This window comes from Ictidomys tridecemlineatus, chromosome 2 (assembly GCF_052094955.1).
Source record: "Ictidomys tridecemlineatus isolate mIctTri1 chromosome 2, mIctTri1.hap1, whole genome shotgun sequence".
NCBI lineage: Eukaryota > Metazoa > Chordata > Mammalia > Rodentia > Sciuridae > Ictidomys > Ictidomys tridecemlineatus.
In genome coordinates, this window is record NC_135478.1 from 10,268,171 (window position 1) to 10,294,308 (window position 26,138).

The 26,138-nt window shown below is 60.4% G+C and overlaps 3 protein-coding genes across 12 annotated transcripts in view; 1 reads left to right on the forward strand and 2 right to left on the reverse strand.

Moving 5' to 3' along the window:
- The window catches only part of Brme1 (break repair meiotic recombinase recruitment factor 1), a 16,493-nt gene extending 12,392 nt beyond the window's left edge, over positions 1–4,101 (reverse strand). Inside the window, exons 1-3 of one of the 3 annotated variants that reach the window (XM_040290373.2) lie at positions 3,977–4,101; positions 3,586–3,646; positions 3,090–3,141 (exon numbers count right to left, since the gene is read on the reverse strand). In XM_040290373.2, coding sequence (XP_040146307.2) covers positions 3,090–3,120 — 31 coding nt within the window. In that variant the 5' untranslated portion in view covers positions 3,121–3,141; positions 3,586–3,646; positions 3,977–4,101. The other 2 variants (XM_021733906.3, XM_078037174.1) reach the window with 2 other exon arrangements.
- Positions 4,050–19,512, forward strand: Cc2d1a (coiled-coil and C2 domain containing 1A). 8 transcript variants are annotated; one of them, XM_078037156.1, is made up of 29 exons: positions 4,050–4,185; positions 5,723–5,830; positions 8,047–8,162; positions 8,239–8,304; positions 8,535–8,669; positions 8,746–8,980; positions 10,950–11,068; positions 11,350–11,422; positions 11,549–11,620; positions 11,714–11,844; positions 11,912–11,984; positions 12,606–12,739; positions 13,013–13,124; positions 13,196–13,368; positions 14,678–14,800; positions 14,890–14,948; positions 15,026–15,142; positions 16,694–16,767; positions 16,841–16,899; positions 16,993–17,044; positions 17,127–17,226; positions 17,301–17,391; positions 17,595–17,732; positions 17,813–17,877; positions 18,374–18,437; positions 18,522–18,648; positions 18,818–18,894; positions 18,973–19,020; positions 19,088–19,512. In XM_078037156.1, the coding sequence occupies exons 1-29, from the start codon at positions 4,053–4,055 to the stop codon at positions 19,106–19,108; spliced, it is 2,895 nt and encodes a 964-aa protein (XP_077893282.1). In that variant the 5' UTR covers positions 4,050–4,052; the 3' UTR covers positions 19,109–19,512. The 8 variants fall into 8 exon arrangements, with proteins under 8 accessions (XP_077893282.1, XP_077893286.1, XP_077893273.1 ...); XM_078037160.1 differs by having other exon boundaries at positions 17,816–17,877; XM_078037147.1 differs by having other exon boundaries at positions 4,051–4,185; positions 13,010–13,124.
- A 335-nt stretch (positions 19,513–19,847) lies between these two features.
- On the reverse strand, positions 19,848–25,059 carry Podnl1 (podocan like 1). The gene is made up of 10 exons (XM_078037179.1): positions 24,838–25,059; positions 24,468–24,689; positions 23,687–23,780; positions 23,367–23,431; positions 23,149–23,258; positions 22,361–22,517; positions 22,038–22,153; positions 20,978–21,635; positions 20,359–20,507; positions 19,848–20,271 (listed from the first exon to the last, which is right to left on the reverse strand). Exons 1-10 carry the CDS (start codon positions 24,838–24,840, stop codon positions 20,109–20,111), a joined length of 1,737 nt encoding a protein of 578 aa, XP_077893305.1. The 5' UTR covers positions 24,841–25,059; the 3' UTR covers positions 19,848–20,108.
- Between the last annotated feature and the right edge of the window lie 1,079 nt (positions 25,060–26,138).

A 26,138-nucleotide genomic window follows, 5' to 3' on the forward strand; every position in this document is an offset into this window, starting at 1 on the left:
CAGTGAACTAGGAGCCACCAGGAAGCTTCCCATGAAATGTTTCTTATACAAACACGAACCCACCTGGGTCTGCCAGAGAAGGAAAGGGGGGAAAAAGAAGAAAGAAAGAAAGCAGCTTTGTTTATTTGGTTCCTTAAGACTGATTCCCAAACATTCGCTCGTTTGGCTGATTCAATGGACATTTGTACCAAATAAAAAGCAAAAACATCAACAGAAGAGCAGAGCCTCCCATTTCCTTCCTGTGGTCTGTCCCCGTGGGACTAATTCAAGATAAAATAAGGCAGAACCTTGTGTTCACTACCAAAGACTGAAGACACGGGGAGCGGGGGGCCTCTTTCACGACCTGCCAGGATCTTCTTTTTCTGTGGACACACAGCAAGAGCCACCCAGGGCAGCCTAGAGGTCCTCGGAGCTGGGGAGTCCTCTGCCAAGACGGTCCCCAAATGACCCAGCTTTCCCTCCAAGGTCAGAGAAATCCCTGTGCCTCCAAGTAGCCTGTTGCTCATCTCTGCACAAAATATGTTCAATCTATCAACCATTTCCTTTTTTTCCCACATCTTAGGGGAAAAAAACGAACAAATTCATTCAGTTCGCCACTTGCTACATAAGAAAATTAGTTCTAAGTTTTTGTTTTTTTAGGTGGTGCTGGGGAATGAACCCAGGGCCTCCCGTGTGCTATGGCAAGCGCTCTACCACTAAGGCGCGACCCCAGCCCGATTTCTAATTTTTTTTAATATTTATTTTTTTTTAGTTTTAGGTGAACACAATAACTTTATTTTGTTTCTATGAGGTGCTGAGAATCGAACCCAGTGCCTCCCGCATGCTAGGCGAGCACACTACCGCTTGAGCTACATCCCCAGCCCCCAATTTCTAAATTTTTAAGAAATTTATGTTACCTTAGACAGTGATAGGGACCTGAAGCAGTCCAAGCAATATTGGGTGTTTCTTCTTACAGTGAAGAAACTGTTTTGTTTTTTCAGTGCTGGGGATGAACCCAGGGCCTTGTGCATGCTGTGTAAGCGCTTCACCACTGAGTGACACCCCAGCCCTCGTGTGTGTATTAACAAGAAAAGGTGGACATGATACACTGAGAAGTGAAAAACAGCAGGCACACATCAGTATGGGTGATGATTCTGTTTTTCAATAAAAGTATTCCATCTGTATGTAGTCAGCCCTCCACATCTGTGACCAGTTCCTCATCCACAGATTCAACCAACCATGAATGGAAAACATTCAGGAAAAAAAACGTCCGTGTCTTGAACATGTGCAGGCTTTTTTTTTGCCTTGTCACAATTCTCTAAACAATGTAGCATAAAAGCAATTCACATGTCATTCACATCATGCTAGGTTTTATAGGTCATCTAGAGATGACTTAAAGTCTACAGGAGGATGTGTAGGTTATATGCAAATTCTTTGCCTGTGTGTGTGTGCGCGTGCACGTGTGATACTGGGAAGTGAACCCGGGAGCATTCTACCTCTGAGCTACGTCCCCAGCCCTTTTGTAAAAAAAAAATGTATTTTAAGACAGGGTATTGCTAAGTTGCCAAGGTTGGCCTCGAACTTGTGATCCTCCACCTAGCCTCCCAAGTTGCTGGGAGGCTACAGGAATGGGCCACTGAGCCCAGTCACTTTGCCATTTTATATAAGGAACTTGAGCATCCAAAGACTTCGGTGTTTGCTGTGTGTCTGACTAGCTCTGGAGTCAATCTCCTTGTACAAGGAAAAAGTCCGGAAGAAGTAGTGCATTGAGGTGGCTTTCTTGTTTTTTTTTTTTTTTTTACAGTTGGAACATCATCTATGTTTGTGCTATATGTTAATGTTGGGGAAACTGGGGAAAGGACAGGCAGAACTTCCAAAACTACTTTTGCAAACTTGTCGATAGGCTCCAAATTATTTCAAAATGAAAAGCATCTTAAAAGTAAGCAAGGGGGTTGGGGCTGTAGCTCAGTGGCAGAGTGCTTGCCTTGCACGTGTGAGGTACTGGGTTCGATCCTTAGCACCACATAAAAATAAACAAATAAAATAAAGGCACGCTGTCCATCTACATCTACCAAAAATAGATAAATAAATAAATAAAGTAAGCAAGGACACCAGGCACAGAGATTCACCCAGGAGGCTGAGGCAGGAGGATCCCAAGTTCAATGCCAGCCTAGGCAAATTAGTAAGACCCTGCCTCAAAATAAAAAAAATAAAAAGGTCAAAGAATGTAGCTCAGAAGACGAGCACCCCTGAGTTCAATTCCTAGTTTAAAAAAAAAAATCTGCAAAAATAATCACTGACAGCACAAACGTGTGTATTCCTTCAAGTGTGATCTTTACAAATGCTAATTCGTGTGTGGGTTCTAAGGCAGGTTTCCCTTAACCTGGCGCCATCAGCAAACATCTGTGCCTGGATCACTCTGCACTATAGGGGACTGTCCTGGGCATTACAGAACTGTGAACAGCAGCCCTTACTTCCACCCACTAGATGCCAGTATTATCTGTTCCACACAAAATTTAAAAAATGTCTTCTTAACAATTGTCCCCCCCACCTTCCTGGAACCACTGCTCTAGGTGGTTCTGGTAGGTAGGTGTGTTTATTATTCCCAATTTACAAAATGGTGAAAATGAGTAAATCAATCTCGATCACAAAGTGATGGGAGTTGGGATGAACCCAGATTTTTGGCTCCAGAGTGAAACTCGGCCCCACTCCAGATGGCCTTGCAGCACATCAAGCTCTCTTCAGGGGTCCTCCTGGGAGTGGCTGCACTGCTGCTCTGAAACCTGGGGTGGGGGGATCTCTAGGCAGGGGGACCCCAAGAGGCGGGTGGAAGTGCCAAAGAACTCCCACTCTTTATCTCATTCCCTTCTCCACATTTCTGTTTTTTTAATTGGGCTGTATTAAATCATCTTTTAAGGAGCTTGGGACACTCACATTAGCATTTCTACAACAAATAAGTTCGGTGTTCGTCCTATAAGCAGACAGCAATCAAGAAATGCCAACTTGGACTGGGGGCAGCTCAGTGGTGGAGCGCTTCCCCAGAGGCAGCAGGTCCTGGTTTCAACCACAAGCTCTGCCCCCCAAAGATCCAACTCCAGTGAACCAAATACCTGAGGTCCGAAGCTTCTTCCTCTTACTCATTTTACTTCTCCCTTGAGAAATCTGTGAACAAACGAAATCTCTCGTTGTTAACACAGTAGTCTCTGTCCCTGTCCCTATCCAGTGGCCCTGGCTGAGGGCAGAGCCTTCCCCACCACCACCCAGGCCCATCTGGCTGCCCCCACAGGTCAGCTGAGTGGCAGAAGGACACAGGGTTACAGTCACCCTGGGCCACACGGGTTGGAAAGGGCATCCTCCAGGGAAGCCCTGCGACCCCAGCTCTTGTCCCCACGTGGGAGCATGTTGGGAACTTGCTGGGAACCTCCTTCCTTGCCCCAAGCTGTGGCCCTTCGAGGCACACGGGAAGACCTTGGAGAAGCCACTGGGGGCCTACAAGGCCACATGGGAACTTCTGGGGCCCTGAGGGGATGCTGGGGCTTTGGAGGGACAGCAGTGGGCAGAGGCCAATTGCTTGCAGCCTTGGGGGCCAGGCAGGCTGAAACCGACCTGCGCCACCGAAGTCGTCCAAGTCCCTCTGTGTAGCAGGAACGGCGTCTGCCTGGACCTGCTGGGGAACAGTCGCCTGGATTATTTGCATTGCGTTGATTTCTTTAGTTCTCCATCCCCCAAGCAAATGGCCACACTGGCCCTCAAGGCGACCTGGTGGCCTGGAGTCTGAAGCAGGGGGATCTGGACACTTGAGGCCTGGGTCCTGGACACAGTGGCCCCGGCTCCCGGATACCAGCCCCACAATAACACTACTTCTGCCACCAAAAAGTGAGGAGCTCTGGCTGCAGGACTTTTAAGAATCACAGGGCCGCCTGCGGCCCTCAAACCTGCGCGCGCCCTACCTCTTTTCCCGCGCCCCACGAGGCCCCGCCCCGCGCGTGCGCATTACCAGAACCCAACACCAGCGCATGCTCCGCCTCCTTTCCGAGCCGCGGAGGCGAGATCCTCCGCTCTCCGCCAGGCGCATGCGCGCTCGAGCGCCCGCGCACTGCCTGCCGGGAATTGTAGTTTCGGTGAGGCGGGCCCGGCTAGTCCCGTGGCCGCGCTCCGGTGTCGCGGCCCCAGAAGGCCGAGGCGGAAGTGGAACGGCCACCCCGGGTAGCGAGGGCGCGGGGTTAGCGGGCGCGGGTTGCCGAGGAGGGGCTCAGGGCTCAGGAAGGGCGCGTGCGCGGCGACAGTCTCCGGGGGAGGAGGCAGGGCAAGGCTAGGCGCCGGGGTGCTGGTGGTCGGGGTATCCAGTCTGGAAGATGCACAAGAGGAAGGGACCCCCGGGACCCCCAGGCCGAGGCGCCGCCGCTGCCCGCCAGGTGAGTCTGCGCCCCACGGCCCCGGCGGGGGAGCCCCTCCCCACCCGGTCACACGCTCAGGGGAGGGCCCCACCCCCCAGGGAAGCCCCATCTCCGCCTCCTAGGTGAGCCTGGGTCCCTGCCCCCAGGTAAGGCCTGAACCCCCGAAGTACGGCCTGCTGGCGTTGCATCCCCCACCCCCCGACTCGTGGCTCTCCACCCCTTGTTCAGGGCCACCTGTTGCCGCAACGGCTCCAATCAGGGAGGGGCAGCAGGCAGACGGCCACATCAAACCCTTGCATCAGCCTGTTCAGGTCACGCTCTTTATTCCCATTGTTAGGATGAGCACACTGAGGCCCAGAGAGGTGAAGACACCTCCCCAAGGTCATAGGGATCAGCAGCCTGGCCAGCACCAGGTGCACATCCAGAGCTACATCCCTTGTCCCACCCCTTATCCCATCGGACTGTGACTTGGCCCTTTCCTTCCTGCCCCAGACACCTGGAGGAGTTTGACTTGTCTCAGCTTTGATAGGGGAGCCCAAGGCATAGCCAAGTGCTCAGCTATTAGAATCCAACCTGAAGTTCCCTCCTGGCGCCTACACAGCTTAACTTCACAGCTCTGAGTCCTAGTTCTCTCATCTGTAAAATGGAGACCCAGAAGAGTCCCTGTTTCACAGGACAGTCCTGAAGATTCATTGGCATAGTTTATGGAAAGTGCTAGAACATAGCACTCAATAAATGTTATCACTATCATTATTCCTAGAAGATAGAACACATATAATTGCCAACATTTGGCTGATTTTGACCTACATCGAGGCAGTTTCATACCCCTAGTATCATGTCGTGATTGGTCGTTCATCAGAATAGGAAGAGAGGTGTATGTGGCCAAGGCCCACTTTGAACTTCGACTGTGTTGCCAGAGCTTCTAATTGCTCTTGATGCCCCAACCTTCCTGCACAGCCCCCTCGGGGTTTGGAGGCTGCTGGAAGGAAAAAGCCCAGGTATGCAGAGTGGCTTTGCTTAGGGCAAATTGTGCGGTCTGCTTCCCTTGGTGATCTTGAGTAGCTGCACATCTCAGATGCAGGTTCAGAGAACAAAACTAGGTCTCTCCACCTGCCCTTTGCCTCATTTGATCTGTGCCAAAGGGCTAGGCCCGTCTTGGAACACCTGTTGCAGACTGGACCTGCTGGCACTCCCCAGGGAATGGCTTGTCTGGGAAGACCTTGTTTTCTTCCTTCCCTGGGAACTCTGGATTCATCCTGGCTGCCTCTGGCCAAGCAGGACAGCCCAAGGGCTGATTGGACCCTTGTTGTTCCCACAGCTTGGCCTGCTGGTCGACCTCTCTCCAGATGGCTTAATGATCCCCGAGGATGGAGTGAACCATGAGGAACTAGAGGCTGAGTTCTTGGCCTTGGTGGGGGATCAGCCCCCAGCCCTAGAGAAGCTCAGAGGCAAAGGTAAGATGCTTAACATGCTTCTGAACATTTTTGGATCTCCTCCTGTGGGCTGAGCTTGGAGCTGGGCACTGGGTAGACAGGGGAAGGAAAACAGAGGGAGTTCCCTCCTGGAGCGCAGGGTGAGAGAGGAAGCGATCAACTCTGGACACAGACTGAGGATGTGAATCCCAGCACTTACCCATCATGTCATCTGTGCCGGCCTTGGTTTTCCCATCTGTAAAATGGGAATAGTACTTGTTCACATCATAGGAGTCAATCTAGGGCTCGTAAGGCCCTTCCCAAGAGCTGACTGACACATAATACACCTGTGTTATCATCAGTCCCAGCCTCTAACTTTCTGTCCCATGATTCGGGTGGGGTGGGGGAAGCACAGAGCTGTGGAGCCATATGTGAGTTGGGGGGGAATTCCTGCAGGAACCACTTATGAATAGCCAGGTGATGAGTTGGCCAGTGTTTCCAGGAGGGGTCACAGCAGGTGCAAAGGCCATGGGGTAGGTGGGGGGACGGGGGCAGAGGACTGTGCAGTGGTTGAGTAGAGTTGGAGCCTCGAGGCTAAACAAAGCCTTCAGATGTTTTAGCTGCTAGTCAGTCCTTGTTCCGTGTGGGTCTCATCTTTATGGATCTGCCTCCTCGCTACAATGCATTTGATTTGGGGACCCTCAAGAGTGGTAAGACAGTTGGAGCCCCTTGCAAAGAAGCAGGAGAAAGCGGTGCTCAGCTTTCGTGTTTCGGCTCTTCTGTCGTAAACAACGGTCCTTCCTGGTCTGTTCAGTGCCACGCTTTTCTCATTTTCCTGCTTTTTGTTGGTGATTTCACTGTTCAAAATGGTCCCAAGCAAAAAGGTCATGCTCTGATGACAGGTCCTAGGAGCACAGAGGACTGTGAGGTGACTTGCAGAAGTCAACCTCACTCAGGTGCAAGTTCACGTTCTGTTGGCCGCGTGCTCAGTGTTCACTAATCAGCACGGATATTCAGCAAGAGGTCTTCAAAGAGAAGCACCCAAAAGCGAAGTTGGGTATTGATCACTTAGTAAAAATGTTGTGCCAGGGGCTGGGGCTGGGGCTCAGGTCGAGGCCCTGAGTCCATCCTCAGCACCACATAAAAATAAGTAAATAAAATAAAGGTATTGTGTCCAACTACAACTAAAAAATAAATATTTGTTAAAAAAATGTAGTGCCCACAAGCTCCCAGGGACCTGGTCCTGCACCTCATGTCCCAGCAATGAGCTACATCCACCAGCTCAGCCTCCTAGGCAGGTTCCTAGAGCAGAGCTCTTCTGAGTAATGGGCATAAGGTGAACAATAAGAGACCAGGGGTGCAGTGTCCCCCTGGTTCATGGTTTTTCTTCTGTGGTTTCAGTTACCCACAGTCAATCACAGTTGACTGGAAATAGTCAATGGAAGATTCCAGAAACAAACAATTCATAAGCCAAATTGCAAGGTGTCCTAATTAGTGTGATGAAATCTCCCAGCATCCTGTCCAAGGTGTGAATCATCCCTTGGTCCAGTGCGTCCACACTGTGTGTGCTGCCCGCCCATTATCACTGAGCAGCCATCTGGATTGTCAGGTCCACTCTCGGCAGCATGGTGCTTGTGTTTGAGTGACCCTTCCTGCACTTGATGGCCCCAAAGCACGGGAGCACTGATACAGAGCAGGCATGAGGGCACAGACCACGGAAGGACAGAAGTTTTGGTGCCAACGTGGCAATGCTCAGGGCGTATAGGAAGATACTTAGTTGGTAGAGGGTTTGGTATTATCTGTGGTCTCGGACATCACAGGTGGCCTGGGAGTGTGTTCTCTGTGGATGAGGGCAGCCTGTGGTTCGTTCTAAGACCTTCGTTTACCTTTAGTCCCCACAATCTACCCGTGCAGAAGGAACCGTTATCCCTGGGTGACAGATGGGGAAACTCTAGCCCAGAGAGGTGAGGTGACTTGCCCAAGGTCACACAGGGAGAACGTTGCAGAGCTGGGATTTGAACTCAGGTAGCCTGGCCCCAGAACTGAGCTGGATAAAGAAGACATGAGTCCAGGGAGGTCGGTGTGGCAGGAGGGTGGCATCGTGCAGGGAGGGCTCGAGGACTCTGGGGTGCCGGGAAGGGCAGGAAAGGCACCTGCTGCCCTGCTGCTGGCCTCTGTGCCCTCAGGGCCTGGGTGTCTGGGATGGGAGGTTGGGGACCTTAGGGGACAGTGGTCTAGCGGAGGCCTCCCGCCACCAGGTCCCCTGCCCATGGAGGCCATTGAGAAGATGGCCAGGTTGTGTATGCGAGACCCAGACGAGGAGGAGGAGGAGGGGACGGACGACGATGACGTGGAGGCCGACGACGCGCTGCTGGTGAGCGCCGAGCCCGGAGAGGCCTCTCCCTGGCCCCGTCCAGCGGCTGCGTGTCCACCCTGGCTGTCTCCCACAGGCGGAGCTGAACGAGGTCCTCGGGGAAGACGAGAAGGTGCTGGAGCCCCCGCCCCCTGTGGCCCAGGTACAGCCCCCTCGAGCCCCCCCTCGGTCTGAGTCAAGGCTCACGGTGGCCTTTTCAGCCACGTGACCTGACAGGCGACAGGAACCTCTGCGCCCAAGTTCTCCCTATGGAGACCCTGATCGCTGCCCTCCTGGGTGGGGAGGCCGGCGGGGGGACGTGTGTCAGGGCCAGGAAGGGTCGAGGGGAAGCCGAGGACGGTCACCACCCAGACTGTGCCCGGCCCCCCGCAGCCGAAGCCCTCGGCCCCCCACCTGGGGCTGGAGGCCACCCTGCAGGAGCGCCTGGCCCTCTACCAGTCAGCCATCGAAAGCGCCAGGCAAGCTGGGGACAGCGCCAAGACACGGCGCTACGACCGGGGGCTCAAGGTGAGTGGGCGGGCAGGTCTGGGACAAGCCCCAGCGCCCGGCTCCGGCCCCTGACCCTGCCCATGCCTCACCCCAGACGCTGGAAAACCTGCTGGCCTCCGTCCGGAAGGGCAATGCCATCGATGAAGGGGACATCCCGCCACCTGTGGCTGTAGGAAAGGGCCCAGCAGCTACACCCAGCCACATGCCGGCACCTCCCCCGCTGGTCCCCACAAACCCGCCCACCCCGGAGCCCAGGGTCACCCGGGAGAGCCCTCCTGCCTCCGCCCCAGCCTCGGCCCCAGGCTCGGCTAAGCCCCAGCTGCCCCCAGGTAGGCCGCGGGCAGGGCCAGGGAGCAAACGGTGGGGGGCTGTGTGTAGGCCCCTCCTGTACGCAGAGTGCGTCCTTCCACACCGCAACTGTCATTCAGCCTTCAAAGGAAGGCGGTCCTGGTGTGGGCTGTGATGGGGTGCACGGTGAGGACAGTGTGCTGAGTGACCAGGTCAGTCACAGCAGGCACCCAGAGTCCACTCGTAGGAGGCCCCTGGCAGAGTCCTAGAGATAGAGATGGGACACGGAACAGTGGCTGCCAGACGGGCGCGGGGACACAGTGGTTAATGGGATCAGAGTTTCAGCTGGGAAGATGAGAAGGTTCTGGAGATGGGCGGCCGTGATGGTTGCACAGTGTGACCGCAGTTGACACCACTGACTTTTTTTTTTTTTTAAAGAGAGAGTGAGAGAGGAAGGAGAGAGAGAGAGAGGGAGAGAGAGAGAAAATTTTTAATATTTATTTCTTAGTTCTCGGCGGACACAACATCTTTGTTGGTATGTGGTGCTGAGGATCGAACCCAGGCCGCACGCATGCCAGGCGAGCGCGCTACCGCTTGAGCCACATCCCCAGCCCGACACCACTGACTTTTATACTTAAAAATGGTTTCAAGTGGGCATGGTGACGCCGCCCATAACCCAGCTACTCAGGAGGCTGAGGCAGGAGGATTGCAAGTTTGAGGCCAGACTTGGCAACTAGTGAGATCCTGTGTCAAAAATAAAGCGAGGGGCTGGGGATGTGGCCCAGTGGTGGAATGCCCCTGGGTTCCATCCCTAACACCACGCAGACACACACACAAGAGGTTAAAATGGAAGATGGAAAATTTTGTGTTGTGTCTATTTTACCACAGTTATTTTAAGATTTATATGTCTTCATGTTTAAAATTTTTATTTTATTTCATTTATATATTTTGAGGGAAGGGACACTGAACCCTGGGGCTGTTACTACTGAGCCGCATCCCCAGCCTGTGTTTTTTATTTTTTAATTTTGAGACAGGTCTCACTAAGTTGCTGAGGCTGGCTTTGGACTTTTGATCCTCCTGCCTCAGCCTCCCGAACTCCTGGGATTCCAGGTGTGCGCCACTGCTCCCAGTAAAATATTTTAAAATAGACAAAATAAGGAACGTTGGTGAGTTTGAAATCACCAAGGTTGTTCACATATATTAGATTTAAAAGAATGGTGTTGGGTCTGGGGATGTATCTCAGTGGTAGAGAGAGCACGTGCTTAACATGTGTGAGGCCCTGGGTTCCATACCCAGAACCATTTCTAAATGTCAGTATTTGTAAGATGCTAGGTGTAAGAACCTCGTATACTTTTTAAATATATATATATATATATATATATATTTAGTTGTAGATAGGCACTTTGTTTTATTTGCTTATTTCTGTGTGGTTCTGAAGATTGAACCCAGTGCCTCACACATGCTAGGCAAGCGCTCTGCCACTGAGCTATAGCAGCAGCACCCCTTTGTATACTTGTTAAACTCAAGATTTTAAAAAAAAATGAGCCAGGTGCGGTGGCGCACGCCTGTAATCCCAGAGGCTTGGGAGGCTGAGGTAGGAGGATCATGAGTTCAAAGCCAGCCTCAGCAACTTAGCAAGGCCCTAAGCAACTCAGTGAGACCCTGTCTCCAAATAAAATACAAATAGGGCCGAGGATGTGGCTCAGTGGCTGAGTGCCCCTGAGTTCAATCCCCAGTGCCAAAAAAAAAAAAAAAGACTAAAAAATGACAGATGTCAAAAATGTGAGCATTCATAAATCTTCTAGAATTCTCTTGGGGACAAAACTACGGTGGCTGTACAGCCTTCCGGGCCTGGGTTGGTCCCACCGTGCTCTCTCCGGGACGCGTGCTCTTGGGGAGGCAGCGTCCCTCTTAGAGCCTCAGTTTAGGCAGCTGTAAAGGGGCCCGTGACCGTTGTGGCCCTGGGGGAGCCCAGGCCCACGGCTTCTGGTGCTCGGTTCTCTCCTTCAGGCCCCTGCAGCTCCCTGGCCCAGCTGCAGAGCCGCCAGCGCGAGTACAAGCTGGCCGCCCTCCACGCCAAGCAGCAGGGAGACACAGCTGCCGCCACCAGACACTTCCGCGTGGCCAAGGTGCGTCCCCCTGACTGAGGGGGTGAGGGGGCAGGGTGCTTCCATGTGGAGTCAGGCGACCCACGTTTGAGTGCTGCTTGGCCACTGGCCGGCCCTCGGGGCTGTCCCCGTGGAGCCTCAGGTTACCTGCCCTGTAAGGGCACGGGCACTGCAGGAGGATCCAGAGGACGGTGCAAGGAGGGGCTGGAGCCCGGGCGCCTCTGTTATATGGCAGGCCCGGGCGTCCCCTGGGACCCCGGCCCCACTCAGCCTCTCCCCTGATCCCCCCTTCCTTCTCCCAGAGCTTCGATGCCGTGTTGGAGGCCCTGAGCCGAGGGGAGCCCGTGGACCTGTCCCGCCTGCCCCCTCCACCTGGTGAGGACCCACCGAGCCCACCCTCTGGGACAGCCTGCTGCTGCCTGTTACTCAGTCCCACCAGCCTGGGTGGGGGTCAGGGTTGTCAAGCAGGCCTCTTGTTGGACTGGACCTCTCTGTCCCCAGACCAGCTGCCCCCAGACCCACCGTCACCAACACCGCCGCCCCCAGCTCCTGCCACAGCACCCACCACGCCAGGTAGGCTGCGAGGGCCCTCGGGTGGGCAGGCCAGCACAAGACCAGCTCCTGTTCCCTGAACCCTTAACCTGCCCCCCACCCTGTCCGGCCCAGAGGTTCCCCCGCCCCCGCGGACCCTCCTGGAGGCCCTGGAGCAGCGGATGGAGCGATACCATGTAGCCGCAGCCCAGGCCAAGGCCAAGGGTGACCAGCGGAAGGCCCGCATGCATGAGCGCATTGTCAAGGTGCGTGGGGGACGGTGGGCAGCCCCGGGGACCTCGCTCGGCGCCCTGACACCTGTGTGTCCCACAGCAATACCAAGATGCGATCCGAGCCCACAAGGCGGGCCGAGCCGTGGACGTGGCTGAGCTGCCGGTGCCCCCAGGTAGGCTCCGCCCGTCCCCAGTCTCACAGCCTCTGGGCCTTCATGGGCTCTGTCCCGTCTCCTGGCACAGGGAGCTGGCAGCCAGCCAGACTTGGGGACCTCTGCCAGCCTGGTTCAGAGGGTGGGCCAGAGTCTGTCCTGACAGAAGCGTTTGCCAGGGAGATTGGCAAGCGCTGGAGGTGGGGGCGTCTGGACACCGCCCCCTGCCCACTGCCTTACGCCCCCTTCCCAGTCGTCAGGCGCTGGCCGACCGCTCACTTGGCTCTCCCCAGCCCCGAGGGGCAGGAGCCTCTTCAGTTGTCAGAGCTGCTGCGGGTCCCCCATGAGGGTGGCCATCTGTCCACATCTTAGGCCCCCCTTATCCTGGAGGCCTCCAGCCAGATCACCCCCAGTGTCCCGCACACCTCCTCACACAGAGGACACCCAGGACCTGCTTCTTGGAGTCCCTGGAGTCCTGGGGCCTGGGAAGGGAGGCCGCTGGGCCGAGGGCGGTGGGAATGGCTGATCCCGCGCAGGCCCGGCAGCAGCTCCTTCCTTGGCTTCAGAGTAGACCACAGGCCTAGGCTCCTCAGGTGGGGACCCGTGTCCACCCCACTCATTGCGCCTCCGCTGGCCGGGCAGGCTTTCCTCCCATCCAGGGCCTGGAGGCCAGTGAGCCTGCCCAGCAGAGCCTGGTGGGGGTCCTGGAGACGGCCATGAAGCTGGCCAGCCAGGACGAAGGCCCGGAGGACGAGGAGGATGAGGCTCCGAGGAAGGTGAGAGGCTGAGGCAGGGGGTGGCAGGGGGCTAGTCCTGGGAGTCCCAGGTGTGAACCAGCCGCACGCCCCGCGCCCCCACTTCCTGGCGGTGGGCAGGCATTCTGCTCATTCTGCCCTGAGCCTCGGTCCCCTCAGCTGCACGGTGGGCATGGCCAGAACCCCTGCCTCCAGGGCTGCTGAGGACCCCCAGGCGCCAGGTCCTTGCTGGTGTCGGCCGGCCTGGGAGTGGCTCTGACGGCCCTGGAAGCTCACTTCTGTCCCCCTCAGCAGCAAGACGGCTCCTCCGCCCCGGTGGCCCAGCCCAAGGCCCCGCCCCCAAAGGCCCCCCAGTCAGGATCAGCGCCAACAGCCAAAGCAGCCCCCAAAGCCACGTCCACCAGAGGTGAGCGCCCCCCCTGCCCGGCTGCCTGCTCGTGGCCCTCCAGGCGGCCCACCGAGGTTCTCTGCCCACAGCCCAGCAGCAGCTGGCCTTCCTGGAGGGCCGCAAGAAGCAACTCCTGCAGGCCGCTCTGCGCGCCAAGCAGAAGAACGACGTGGAGGGTGCCAAGATGCACCTGCGCCAGGCCAAGGGGCTGGAGCCCATGCTGGAGGCCTCCCGCAACGGGCTGCCCGTGGACATCGCCAAGGTGAACCCTCAGGCCCAGGGGAACCACCCAGGCGTCCGCTGGTCGGGCTGCAGCCCCTTGGCAGCTGTGGGATCTGGATGTATTAGTTAGGGTCGAGGCTAAGCTGCTATAACAAATAGGCCACCCCAAGGTAGCAGCCAGGGCGAGGCAGACATGGTTCTTGCATAGAACCCTCAGCGCAGGCGGAGCCCTAAACAAGAGGGCCTCCAGGACCGGGCCTCCGTCCCTCTTGTTGCTCTGCCCCACGCCAGGGACACATGATCCAAGTGGCTCCCTGCCCTCCAGCCTCCAGCCCTTGGGAAGCAGTGAGAGAAAAAGGCAGAGCAGTGTCCTATAAGGAAGTGACATCACCTTTGCTTGTCTCCCAGTGGCCAGGATTGTCCCATGGCCACACCTAGCTGCAAAGGAGCCTGGGAAATGTAGTCTCCTGTTGAGTCACTCTGTGCCTGACCCCTGTACCAGGCAAGGGGGTCCCGTGGGGAAGCGGGGACAGTGACTCCTGCCTTCCGGTCAGCCAGGACTCCTTGGCCATGAAACAGCAACCACATTGGAAAATATTTACAGAGCTCATACCACGTGTCCAGCCCTACCTGGGCACGGGGACAGAGCTTTGAGCAGCCAGATGAAAGTCCCCACCTCGTGGAGCCGCTGTCCTAGTAGGGAGACCACAGGAGCACACAATAAGTACAGGCCCCCTACTGTGGCCCGAGGGACCCTGCATGATATACTCTGTCACCTCCCTCCCCGTCTCTTCCACCTGCTGCTTTGCTCCCGTCCTCCAGCTGTCACTCACATTCAGGCACACTCCAGTCTCGGGGCCTTTGCACATGCTGTCCTCTCCCTGGAATGTGCCCCGCCCCGCCCTGCCCGGCTCACTGCTGCCTCTTGAAGACTCTTGAAGTTTCCAGAAGGCTGCTCCCACCTCCCATCCAAAATCCCTCCCTTTAACCAGAACCCCTGCTCTTCCTCCCAACGTCATCCTTCCCGAAGCTTCTGCTGTCTGTTACTGCATCCGAGGTTTGTGTTCCCCAGACAATGTCAGTCTCCTGCTGAGTCAGAGATTTTAGTCTCGTTCACTGCTGGTCCCCAGCCCCAGAGCAGGGCCTGCACACAGTAGGGGCTCTGTAAAGATGGCTTGGATGACAGGGACAGCTTCATTGTGTCAGCGGAAGGGCCTTGTGGCCAGTCCAGAGGGAGGGGGTGCAGCAGCAGGCAAGGGTGGCCTCCAGGGAGGAGTGAGAGCCTGCAGAACCCTCCGTGGGCATGCTGTGGCCAGCACAGGCCTGTCCCCATGAGCCTCTCTCCCTAGGTGCCGCCGGCCCCTGTCAACAAGGACGACTTTGTCCTGGTCCAGCGGCCTGGCCCAGGCCTGTCTCCGGAGGCCGCCCGGCGCTATGGCGAGCTCACCAAGCTGATCAGGCAGCAGCACGAGGTGAGACCCGCCTGGCCAGCCCACACAGCCTGCGGCCCCCCGCCCTGCCTGCGGCCCCCCGCCCAGCCTCACTGCCTCTGCTCTCGTAGATGTGCCTGAACCACTCGAACCAGTTCACCCACCTGGGCAACATCGCCGAGGCCAGCAAGTAAGTGCACGGCGCCTGCCAGGCATCGAGCCCCGGCCTGGGCTGAGCCGGGGCCTGAGCAGGGCCTCTCGCCGCAGGTTTGAGAAACTGGCAGAGGGCTGCAAGCAGAGCATGGAGACTCTGAAGCAGGCCTTCGCCCGGGGTCTCCCAACGCCCGCCGCCCGCTTCGAGCAGAGGACATTTAACATCATCAAGTAAGGCCCCTGCCCCCACCTGGGACACCCCTGGGGAGGAGCTTGCTCCCTGGAAGCTGGTTTAGGACTCATCGCTGGAAGAGTTTGGCGGGGAGGGGAGAGCACAGAACGTGCAAAGACCCTGGGGCAGGCACAAGGTGCCAGTGAAGGGCTGTGGGCGGCGACAGACACTTCCGCACCTTGCCCAGGGGGGCCGAGGGAGCCGCAGGAGACCCCCATGTTGTGCTCGGGTGCTGTTGGTCGTGGCCCGTTAAGTCCTCCTGCCCCTGAGGGACGGTGGCGTTTCCCCACTGACTGTAGGAGTCAGGCTTGGCCACTGAGCCTCGGGCTCCTGCCACACTGGGAGCGCCCACCCCCGTCTCCCTGTCACCTCGCCTCTCACCTGCCCCCTCCCGGAGCTCTGTGGCCATCTCTCTGGGTCCCTCCTCCACACCAGCTGCTGTCCTTGCCCAGGCCCTCTTCCCCAGGCCTCGGGCCGCTCCTTCTCCATATCCAGTGTCCTTATACTGTCTCCTCCCCGGGAGCCTCCTCGGTCACCCTGTGTAGAGCAGCCCCTCACGAGTGAGCTCTGCTCTGTCCCCTATTTGGAGTCTTGAATTCTTCTCTGGTTCTGTTATTGTGTTCCCTGGGCATCTGTCCACTCAGTCAGACCCTCCCCCCAGGGATGGCGGTCTGTCTCGTTGACTTCTTTGCCCCCAGTAGCTAGGGCACTACTTGACACATAGTAGGACTCAAGAAATAGTAAGTGTGGGGCTGGGGCTCAGTGGTAGAGTGCTTGCCTAGCACATGCAAGGCCCTGGGTTCGACGCTCGGCACCACGTACAAATAAATAAATAAAATGAAGCTATTGTGTCCAACTACAACTAAGAAAAAAATAAAAAGTGAAGGAAAGGTCCCGTAGCACCTAGGGCATGGGTTAACATAGTAGGTACTCAAAAATATTGTCACATGAAGAGAGGCCACCTAACAGCTAGGACACTGGTTAGCACATAGTAGGTACTCAAGAAATGTTAAAGGAAGGTCTCCCAGCAGCTAGCAATCTGACTGGCACCTAGTCGGACTCAAAGAATATTAAGGGAAGTCTTGCAGCAGCTAAAGCATTAATTACCACATAGTAGGACTCAAGAAAATTAAGAGACATTTCCACAACAGCTAAGGGGTGTAGTAGGTGCTCAAGAAATGTTTAATGAAAGAAGGCCCAGCAGCAAAGGTGCTCAGTGGCACTCAGTAGGTCTCAAGGAATATTAAGGGAACGTCTCACCTCATGTAGGGGTGCCTACTAGGTGCTCAAGAAATATTGCCCAGTGAAGAGGAGGTCCCCAGCAGCGAGGACACTGGTGGGTGCATAGTGGGGAGCTCAAGAAATACTGCTAATGGAAGGGAAGGTCCCCAACAGTAAAGGCACTGGCTGGCACATAGTAGGTACCAAATAAGTGCGTGCAGACCAAAGAAAGACCCAGAAGTCAGGCCGTGGCAGAGCTGAACGGAGGTGGCCAGGGCGGGGTTTTCAGTGGGGCCACCCGGCTGAGGTGCCTGTTTCCCGCCCGGAAGGATCTTTTCCGACCTAAGCAGCAGCGACATGCTCCTCTTCATCGTGAAGGGAGTCAACCTGCCCACGCCCCCAGGTGAGGGGTCGGAGGCCGGGGCTGGGGGCAGGGTCCGCCTCTCTGCCCCGCTGGAACCCTCGTTTGCCCGCAGGGCTGTCCCCCGGCGACCTGGACATCTTTGTGCGGTTCGACTTCCCCTATCCCAATGTGGTAGGTGGGGAGCCTCGGGGGGCGGGGGGGCAGCCCCAGGGGGAAGTCCAGGGCCGGCCCTGAGCGCTGACCACCTTCCCGCCCCCGGCCCAGGAGGAAGCTCAGAAAGACAAGACCAGCGTGGTCAGGAACACGGACTCGCCAGGTGAGCCAGGGCGCCCCGCCCCGCTGCCCAGGGGGCCCTTGGTGTCCAGCCCCCAACCTCCTCCCCCTCCGCCCCCCCGCAGAATTCAAGGAGCAGTTCAAGCTGAGCATCAACCGCGGCCACCGCGGCTTCCGCAGGGCCATCCAGACCAAGGGCATCAAGTTTGAAGTGGTGCACAAGGGGTGAGCGCAGGGCGCAGGGCGGTGCGGGAGGGGGTGGCGCAGCCCTGAACCCACCGACCTGCTCCCGCCCACAGGGGGCTGTTCAAGACCGACCGCGTGCTGGGGACAGCCCAGCTGAAGCTGGACGCCTTGGAGACGGCCTGCGAGGTCCGGGAAATCCTCGAGGTGAGGGGTGCCTTTTCTGAGACACCCAAAGTCCCTCCTCCCAGGCCTCCCCACTGCCCGGCCGCGTGCACCCAGGACCAGGACCGCTGCCCCGCGGACAGCTGGGCCGCATCCCCGGGCAGTGTCATGGTTCTCCCGGGTCCTGGCCCTGGTCCCCCAGCCCTGCCTACTTCCCACTGCCAGTGTCCCCTCACTCCACCCAGGTCCTTGATGGTCGCCGGCCCACAGGGGGGCGGCTGGAGGTGATGGTCCGGATCCGGGAGCCACTGACCACTCAGCAGTTGGAGACGACAACTGAGAGGTGGCTGGTGATCGACCCCGTGCCAGCGGCTGTGCCCACAGTGAGACGCTGCCCGCCGGCACCCAGGGAGGGGGGCTTTGTTCAGGGGACTCAAGACTCACAGGACTCTGTCCCCTGCAGCAGGTCACTGGGCCTAAAGGGAGGGCACCGCCCATTCCTGCCCCCTCGAGGGAGCCAGGGAACAGGTAGGTGGCTTCATCTCAGTCCCTCCCGGACAGTCCCCATCAGGCACAGATTGAACCGTGTCCCTGTCCTGCTTCAACACCTTTCCTAGCACCCTTGTTCTGAAGGATCCAGTTTAAACTCCTCCCTGGATATTTAAGACCTTCTGCCATCTGACCATTGCCGGAATATCCCGGCTTCTCTCTGCCGCTCCCTCCTGTTGGAGGCCATGTCTGGTTCTCCCTGGCCTCTGAGCTCTGTGTTCTGGTGCCCTTAGCGCCGCTACCCCTGCCCGCCCTTGCCCCCTTGTCTTCTGCCCAAGTTGCCTCCTCCCTTGGGTCCCAGCTTGGCCACTGACTCCTGCAGGAACCCATCCTGACACAGTGGCCTGGGTGTGCGGCCATCTTCCAGCCTGGCTGTGAGCCCGGCAGCACTGGGGTGGGCCTGGCGTGTGTCCCCAGTGCCTGGGGAACCCGTGGGGTGGGGTGGGGCGACCCCGCATTGCCTCCCTCCCCCCAGGTCGGCCCGGCCCCTGCACAGCCTCAGTGTGCTGGCCTTCGACCAGGAGCGACTGGAGCGGAAGGTGGGTGCCGCCCTGTGGGGCTCGGGCTGGGCCTGGGGGCTGCAGGTCCAGGCTGGACGCTCAAGGCACCTTCTGGGCCCTCAGATCCTGGCCCTGAGGCAGGCGCGGCGGCCGGTGCCCCCCGAGGTGGCCCAGCAGTACCAGGACATCGTGCAGCGCAGCCAGTGGCAGAGGGCACAGCTGGAGCAGGGGGGCGCCAGCCTCCGGAGGGGTAGGGCTCCAGAGGGGACAGTGGCAACAGGGGCTTGGGGACTGGCATCTGGAGGGACAGGGGCGTGGGGTGCAGGGCATGGAGTGGGCACCCAGATGCCCCAAGGTTAGGGGCTTGGGGCAGACAGGCGGGGGGCCGGCCTGCACCCTGAGACCCCCACAACCTGCAGAGTACGCGGCCCATCTGGAGCGCCAGCTGCAGTTCTACACCGAGGCCGCCCGGCGCCTGGGCAATGACGGCAGCAGGGTGAGCTGGGCAGCAGGGTGGGCTGGGCGGGAGGAGGGCTGGGGTGGCAGGACTGCCCACTGACCGCCCATCCCCCAGGACGCCGCCAAGGAGGCGCTGTACCGGCGGAACCTGGTCGAGAACGAGGTGAGTGCCCCGTGGGCTGGGTGGGCACCGGGTGCCGTGGCGGCTCTGACCCCCGCCTCTCCCCCAGCTGCAGCGGCTCCGCAGGTGAGGGCCTGGCGCGTGGGCAGCCAGCCCTCGGCCCCTGCTGCTGGGAAGAGCTGACCTGGCCGCCAAGCAGACAATCAGCGGACAGTACATTCCGGACTCGTCCCCATCCAGGCCCCCAGCCCAGCTGGATGCCCCGACAGGGCCATCGGGGACAGTGCCCCTCACCCAGGCCTGGCTGGTTGGGCCCCGGGAGAGTCCTGTTTGCACATCCCAAGGGAGGGCGGCGGGGACCCAGCCACGAGAGCCCTGCAAGCACTTTACTTCCTGTCCCCCAGCCTCAGCCCCTCAGCCCTCCCACCACACCCCAAAGAAGCCACTAAGGCCACTGAGCCCTGCGGCCCCCGGGGGTTGCACCTGCCCAGGGCCCCAGGACCGAACGTGGAATAAACAGCCAGGGTCACATGGCTCAGCTCTCCTGTCTGTCTCTCACTCCAGCCCGGGGGCCAGGCCAGGTCTCCCGTAGCCCGTACCCAACCCTGGGAAGGAACAGGCAGTCCCTGCAGGGTGCACATGACCGCCACCCTGAGGGTCTGCGCATCTGCCTCCTGTTTCTGCAGCAGGTGGCCTTGTGCACTTGTGGATAAGGCTGGGTTGTGCATTGGCTGCAGGATGACCCACTGTGTCTCAGGACCTCAGAATCCACCCCTGCTGGTCACTGGCCAGGGGACTTGAACGATTGCCCGGGCAGGCTGTGGCGGGAAGGCAGGGGAGCGCCCCAGAAGCGCGCCTGGCCCCGGGAGGGCTGGAAAGCTTCGGCTTTATTGTGCCACCTCCATCTGGGACAGGGCGGGGGTGGTCCTCACACTGGGAACCTGGAGGCCAGCGAGCTTCGGCCTGCGCTTCAGGCCCTCCCCTGGTAGCTGTGCACAGGGCGGAACTAGCCAGTGCCTGAGCCAGCTCCCCTCCTGCAGAGCAGGCCCAGGCCCTGAGTCCCAGGCCCCAGGTGGCCCGTGTCTCTGTAGTCCACACCCGGGGCAGCCCCAGGGGCCAGGGCGGCTCAGCTAGGTCCCTCTCGGCTCAGGCCCCCGCCGTGGCCGCTGCGGTACTGTGGATGGCAGCTGGACCAGGACCTGCTCCAAGTTATCTGCCGTGTCCACCACGCGCAGGTGCGGGAGGCCCAGGAAGGCCTCGGCCGAGATGCTTGTCATGTGGAGCCTGTTGGCCCTGCACACAGAGGCAGCCATGAGGGCAGGGGCAGGGGAGGCCACTGTGGCCAGCAGGCCGCCCCCGCCCACCAGCCCCGACCTGCACCTGAGGAAGAGGGCACGCAGGCGGGGCGTGCCCAGGAAGGCCTCGGGGCCCACGGAGCTGATGCGGTTGCCCTGCAGATGCAGCTCCTCCAGGGCCTCGGGCAGGTCGGGGGGCACGAAGGACAGCTCATTGTGGCTCAGGTCCAGCACCTGGAGGTGGGGAGAGAGCACCGTGGCCGGTCACCCCAACCTCCACTCCCGGGGGCTCCTCCTCCTCTCCCCCACCCCCATGGTGGCCTGTCCCTTCACTCCATGAAGATGACCTGAGTCCCTTCCAGGGCAGACCCTGTTGTCATCCTGGGGGCACAGACAGTTGGGGTTCCCACTCCTGCAGCGAATCCCTGGTGGAGACGGGTGTCCCCATACCCCTCATCACTGCATAACACCTGGGACTCTGTTGACCTTTCTAACTAGAAGGGGGACAGGAGCCGTGTCCCCTGCCCGGCTGCATCCCCAGTGGGAGGGGAGGGGGCTGGCAAGGACCAGACTTGGGTGGCACAGGGAGGTCCCAGGCTGGGCCTGTCTGACCAGCCCAGGGTCCTTCTGTGGCACCGCAGGACCTTGGAATGGGGGGGCCCTGGGACAAGCTGGGGGCCCTCTGTGTGGCCGGCCTCCCTGACCTGCAGGGCCTGCAGCTCGTGCCAAGTGCCGGGCCCGATGTCACCCACGCGGAGTCTGTTGTGCGCCAGGCTGAGCTCCCGCAGCTGGTCGAGCCCAGCCAGGAGCTCAGGCTCCAGGGTCCGCAGCTGGTTGCGCTGCAGCCGCAGGGTGTGCAGGGCCACGGGCAGGCCCGCAGGCAGCAGGGTCAACTGGTTGCCTGCCAGGTCCAGGCTGCGCAGGGCGCGCAGCCGGTGGAAGGCCCGGTGGTGCACGTGGGCGCTGGCCAGGCGGTTGTAGGCCAGGTTGAGCTCAGTGAGGCCAGGCGTGGCGGCCAGGTCTCGGGCACCCAGCACGGCCACGTGGTTGTGAGGCATCACCAGGGCCCGCAGGCGGCGGGGCAGTGCCAGGGGCACACGGTCCAGCCCGTTGCCGTACAGGTGCAGCGTGTGCAGGCCCCGCAGTGGCCGCAGCGCCCGGGCCGGAAGCCCCGAGGCCCCGAGCGGGTTGTGCTGCAGCAGCAAGTAGCGCAGGCCCTTGGCCCCCCGCAGCCGGGCCGCCTCCACCTGCCGGATGTGGTTTCGGCCCAGGTTCAGGACGACCAGGGTCCGGGGCAGGCCTGCGGGCACCGAGGCCAGCCGGTTGTGGGACAGGTCCAGGTACTCGAGGCTGTGCAGCTTGCTGGGGGGGGAGGGAGGTCAGCCGGCTCTGAGAGGCCCAGTCTCCCATCAGGGGACTGGGGGGTCCTGAGTCAGGTGAGCGCAGACCTCAACTTGGGGTTGAGTGGCGGGGGGGAGGCAAACGTGGGCGCTCAGAGCTGTGCCAGCCAGAGGGTTAGCTGTGGGGGTGACTGGGCAGACTTCTGGGCCTGAGATGGAGCTGGGACGTTAAATCATAAAACCTCAGTGTCCAGGAGCAGGGGACAAGGACCCCTGCCAGGAGCTCCACTGAACCCGGTATACAGTAGGCACTCATCAAATGAGGCCTGGGGAAGCAGTCCTGCAGGGCGGGCGGGGGCTGAAGGCTGGAAGCGCTAGCCCCCATGCGGCTGGAAGCTGCACCTCGAGGCTGCACCCTGCCCACCTGAAGGTCGTGGCATCCAGGCCGCTGTCCGTCAGCAGGTTGTGCTGCAGGTACAGCTCGCGGAGCTGGGTCTGGCGGCTCAGAGCTCCTCGGGGCACCTTGGAGATGAGGTTGTTCTGGGTGAGGGAGAGAATGGGACTCAGGATCTGGGACCCAAGGCTTAGGGGAGCCACGGAAGGCTCTTGAGGAAGGGAGGGCCAAGGAGCTCGCCTTCCTGCCACTGGAATTCTGGGGGTCTATTGGGAGGGTGGAAAGCAAGGAGACAAGGACTCCCCCCGAGGAGAGTCGAGGGGGACGGTGGGCCACGAGGCACAGGGGGGCACCTGCAGGTGGAGCCGCTCCAGGGAGGCGGGCAGGCTGGGCGGCAGGTAGCTGAGCCGGTTGCTGGAGAGGCTGAGGGTGGCGATGGCGTCTGAGCCGCGGAAGGCATCAGGGGGCAGGCCCGCGTTGCTCAGCTGGTTGTTGTGGAGGTACACGGACCTGAGGGGAGCCAGGCTGCGGCCACCAGCCCGCCTCGCCACCCGCAGCCCCTGTGGCCCTGCACCCCAGCTCAGGGCTGCCCACAGCACCGGGGAGTGTGTATGTGTCTGTGTGAGTATGTGTGTGTGTGTGTGTGTGAGTGTGTGTATGTGGGGGGACTGTGAGTGTGTGGGAGTGTGTGTGTGCGTGAGTGTATGAATGTGTGTATGTGTGTGATTGTGTGTGTGAGTGCAGGAGTGGGAGTGTATGTGTGAGGGTGTGTGTTTGAGTGTGAGTGTATTGTGTGTGTGTGTGTGTGTGTGTGGGTGTGGGGAGAGTGTGAGATAGTGATGTGAGTGTGTGGCTGTGAAAGTGGGAGTGAGTGGGAGTGTGTGAGTGAGAATGGGAGTGGGACTGCGAGTGGGAGTGTGTGTGGGTGGGGGTGAGTGTAAGTGTGCCCTGGCGCCTTTCCCTTGCCCAGAGGCCTCCCCGCAGCTCGAAGGCCCTGGACCCCCAGACCCGCAGTGCAGAGACCTCCCCTGCGATCCCCCCCCCCGCAGACCACGCCCCTCAGCCCCTCCCAGACAAGCCACGCCCCAGCTCCTCCCAGATCCGGCCACGCCCCCTCAGTCCCTCCCCGGGCCAGGGCTACCTCAGTGCAGGCTTCTCCCCAAAGGTGAGCGGGAAGACCTCCGCCACTTGGTTGGCAGCCAGGTCGGCGACACGGAGGGAGCGGGGCAGGAACTGGGGGGCTGCCGAGAGCTGCGAGGGCACAGTTGCTGTCCCGGAGCCCCCCAGCCCGCTCTGCCACCCCGGCTCCTAGGTGCTGTGACGCCTCCCAGGGGACACCCTTGCTGGGCTGGCGCTCACCTTGTTGTGGGCCACGTAGATGTGCTGCAGCTGGGTGAGGGACTCGAAGGCTTCGTCAGGCAGGCCTGGGCGGGCGGGGGGCGGTGAGGGGACCCAGGCTGGGGGGGCAGGCTGGGGGCTGGAGACAGGCGGCTCCCCAGGCACCCGGTCCCCGCCCCCCGCCCCCACTCCGAAGCCGCAGCTGCCCCGGCCCCCAAGTTTCCACCCTGCTCAGCACAGGGCATTTCTGGGAAGTGCCGCAGAGCTGCCCACAGCCCTGGGGGGGCGGGCAGGGGAGGGGCAGCTGCGACCGTGGCCCCACATGCAAGGGAGGTGCTGACCCTCGGAGGAGATGAGGTTGTTGTGCAGGTTGAGGGTCCGCAGGCCCCTGAGGCGGGACAGCTCGTTGTATGGGAGCTCCTGGAGCTGGTTATTCTGCAGGGGGGGCGTGGACACCGTGACCCCCACGGCCCTTTGCTCAGCCCTGACCCCAAGCCCCCATCAGCCCAAACAAGTCCAGACACCCAGCACCGCACAGTCCACCCCGGTCACTCCATGGCCCTGACCACAAGCCACCTCCAAGGCCCCACTGCCCCACATGGACCACAGACAACCCAGTCCCCTCCAAGATTCGGACCCCCGAAACCTCCCAGATGGGTGCCAGCCTGTCTGGTTGGAACCTGCACTCTGCCACCTCTCTGGACCTCAGTGTCCCTCTTTGGGGCACAAATGCCCCATTTACACCAATTCTTCAAAATCTCACAGCTACCAAGACCTTGACCCCCAACTCCCTCCACCCATAGTCAGCCCCACATAATCCCCCACCTCTGACCCCAGCACCCCACCTCTGAATCCAGGCACCCCACCTCTGACCCTAGGAACCCCACCTCTGACCCCAGCACCCATAACCTCCACCACTGAATGCAAGCCCCAGCCCTCCCCCTCCCAGCGCCCCCACCCCGACCTCCCTCATCTCCGCTGCAGACCCCCGAGGCTCAGCCTCTTCACTGTCGGGGTGTCACTCCTGCAGGTGTCCCCCACACCTCCGCCCGCGGCTTCCCTGTCCCCCGGCTTCTCTCCTCTCTGACCCCTGGGTCCGCACCTCTGCTCCCTGGGCCCCACCTGCAGGGAGAGGTGCCGAGCGGCCCTGGTGATGTTGTCGGGGAACAGCCGCAGGTCCAGGCCGGCGCAGTCCACCGTGTCATCCCGGGGACAGGAGCAGCGCCAGGGGCAGGCCCGCGGCGGGGGCTGCGAGCTCTCCCCCGGGTGGGGAAAGGTGGGGTCCTCCATGCCAGGGGCGACCTGGGGTCCCGGCAGCAGCAGCAACAGCAGCAAACTCAGCCGCTGGGAGTGGAGGGAGGGGTCAGCGTGGCCCCAGGCCAGTGCGGGTCGCCATGGCGACGGGAGCATCCCCTCATGGGGAGGGACCACCACAGCCAGCGGCAGAGTCTGGAGGCTGGCTCGGCCCCCCTCGGACCCCGCCGCACCTTACCATGGCAGCCCCCGCTCGGCCTTCTCGCCCACCCTGAGACCAGGGCTCCTGGTGCCACCGGCAGTCACCCCCTGGAACCTCTGCTGTGACCGCTCCGGTCCTCCATCTCCACACGGGCCACCCCCCAGCCTGCTCCCAGGGAGGGCAGGCGGCTGGCCCAGCCCCATCCCGCCCTGGGGAGGGAGGGAGGGCAGGCGGCTGGATGGGGTGTGAGGACTGGCCAGCCCAGCCCTCGGCCCCCTCCGTCCCCCTCCGTCCCCCCTGCCCAGCCACCCAGCTCTGCTTCTGTAACCTCAGCCCGCCTGGGGCTGGGCCGGGAGGAGGAATGTTGGAGGAAACGCTGAGATCGCCCTGTCTGGTATTTGGGCCAACCACAGGGTGGGGGGCGGGCGGCTTTGGGGAGGTACCCCAGAGTCCCCAAGGAGACAGGCCAGCAGCCAGGGGTCAAGGGGGCCTGGACGGGGCCTGTCAGCCACACACCAGCCTGGGGACCCTGGGCGGGGTCTGCCACCACACCCCTCCCCCTCCCCTTCCTGCTGCCTTGCTGGCACCCCCTCCCCAGATGGCCACAGGGCGGGAGGGAAATTCCAAGGCAGAGAGAGGCGGCCACGGGTCTGGGAGTGAGCCCGGTGGCCCGACCGGCTTCAGCCTGGACCCACCGCCTCTCGGCCTCAGTGTCCCCCTCTGTAAGTGGGGGATGGCTGTCCCACCCCCCAGGTGCGTGGCAGAGTTCAGCGAGGTCATCCTGGGTTCCCTTTCTGTCACTGTGACCAGATACCTGAGGCCATCAACGTAAGGGGGAAAAGACGGGTTTGGCTCATGGCCTCAGCGTCCGCGGTCACCTCACCCCCTTGCTTTGGGCCTCAAGGGACGCAGAACATCATGGCAGAAGGGACATGTCAGGAGAAAACAGCTCACCTCCTGGCAGCGGGGAGCTGAGGGAGAGGAAGTGGCTGGGGACAGGAGAGTCACCAGGAAGCCCCCCCAAGGACCTTCCCTTCCTTTCGGTCCACCTCCGACATTGCCATCACCTCCCTGTCGTCCATTTAGCCAGGACCCCCCCTCGGGCTAACGGGAGATCAGAGCCCTCCTGAGCCTGCCCCACCTCGGACGTGGCCACAGCAGGGACCAGTGTTCAGTACCCGGGTCCACGGGGACATTCCAGGTCCTGACCCTGACATACCTCATGGAGGGCAGTGCCTGAGGGACCCCGGGTCTCCACTCCACCCAGGGTCAGACCCCCAGCAGCTCCGCTCACCAGCTGGGCCGTCAGCTGCCTCGCGCTCCCCACCCCGGGGAGT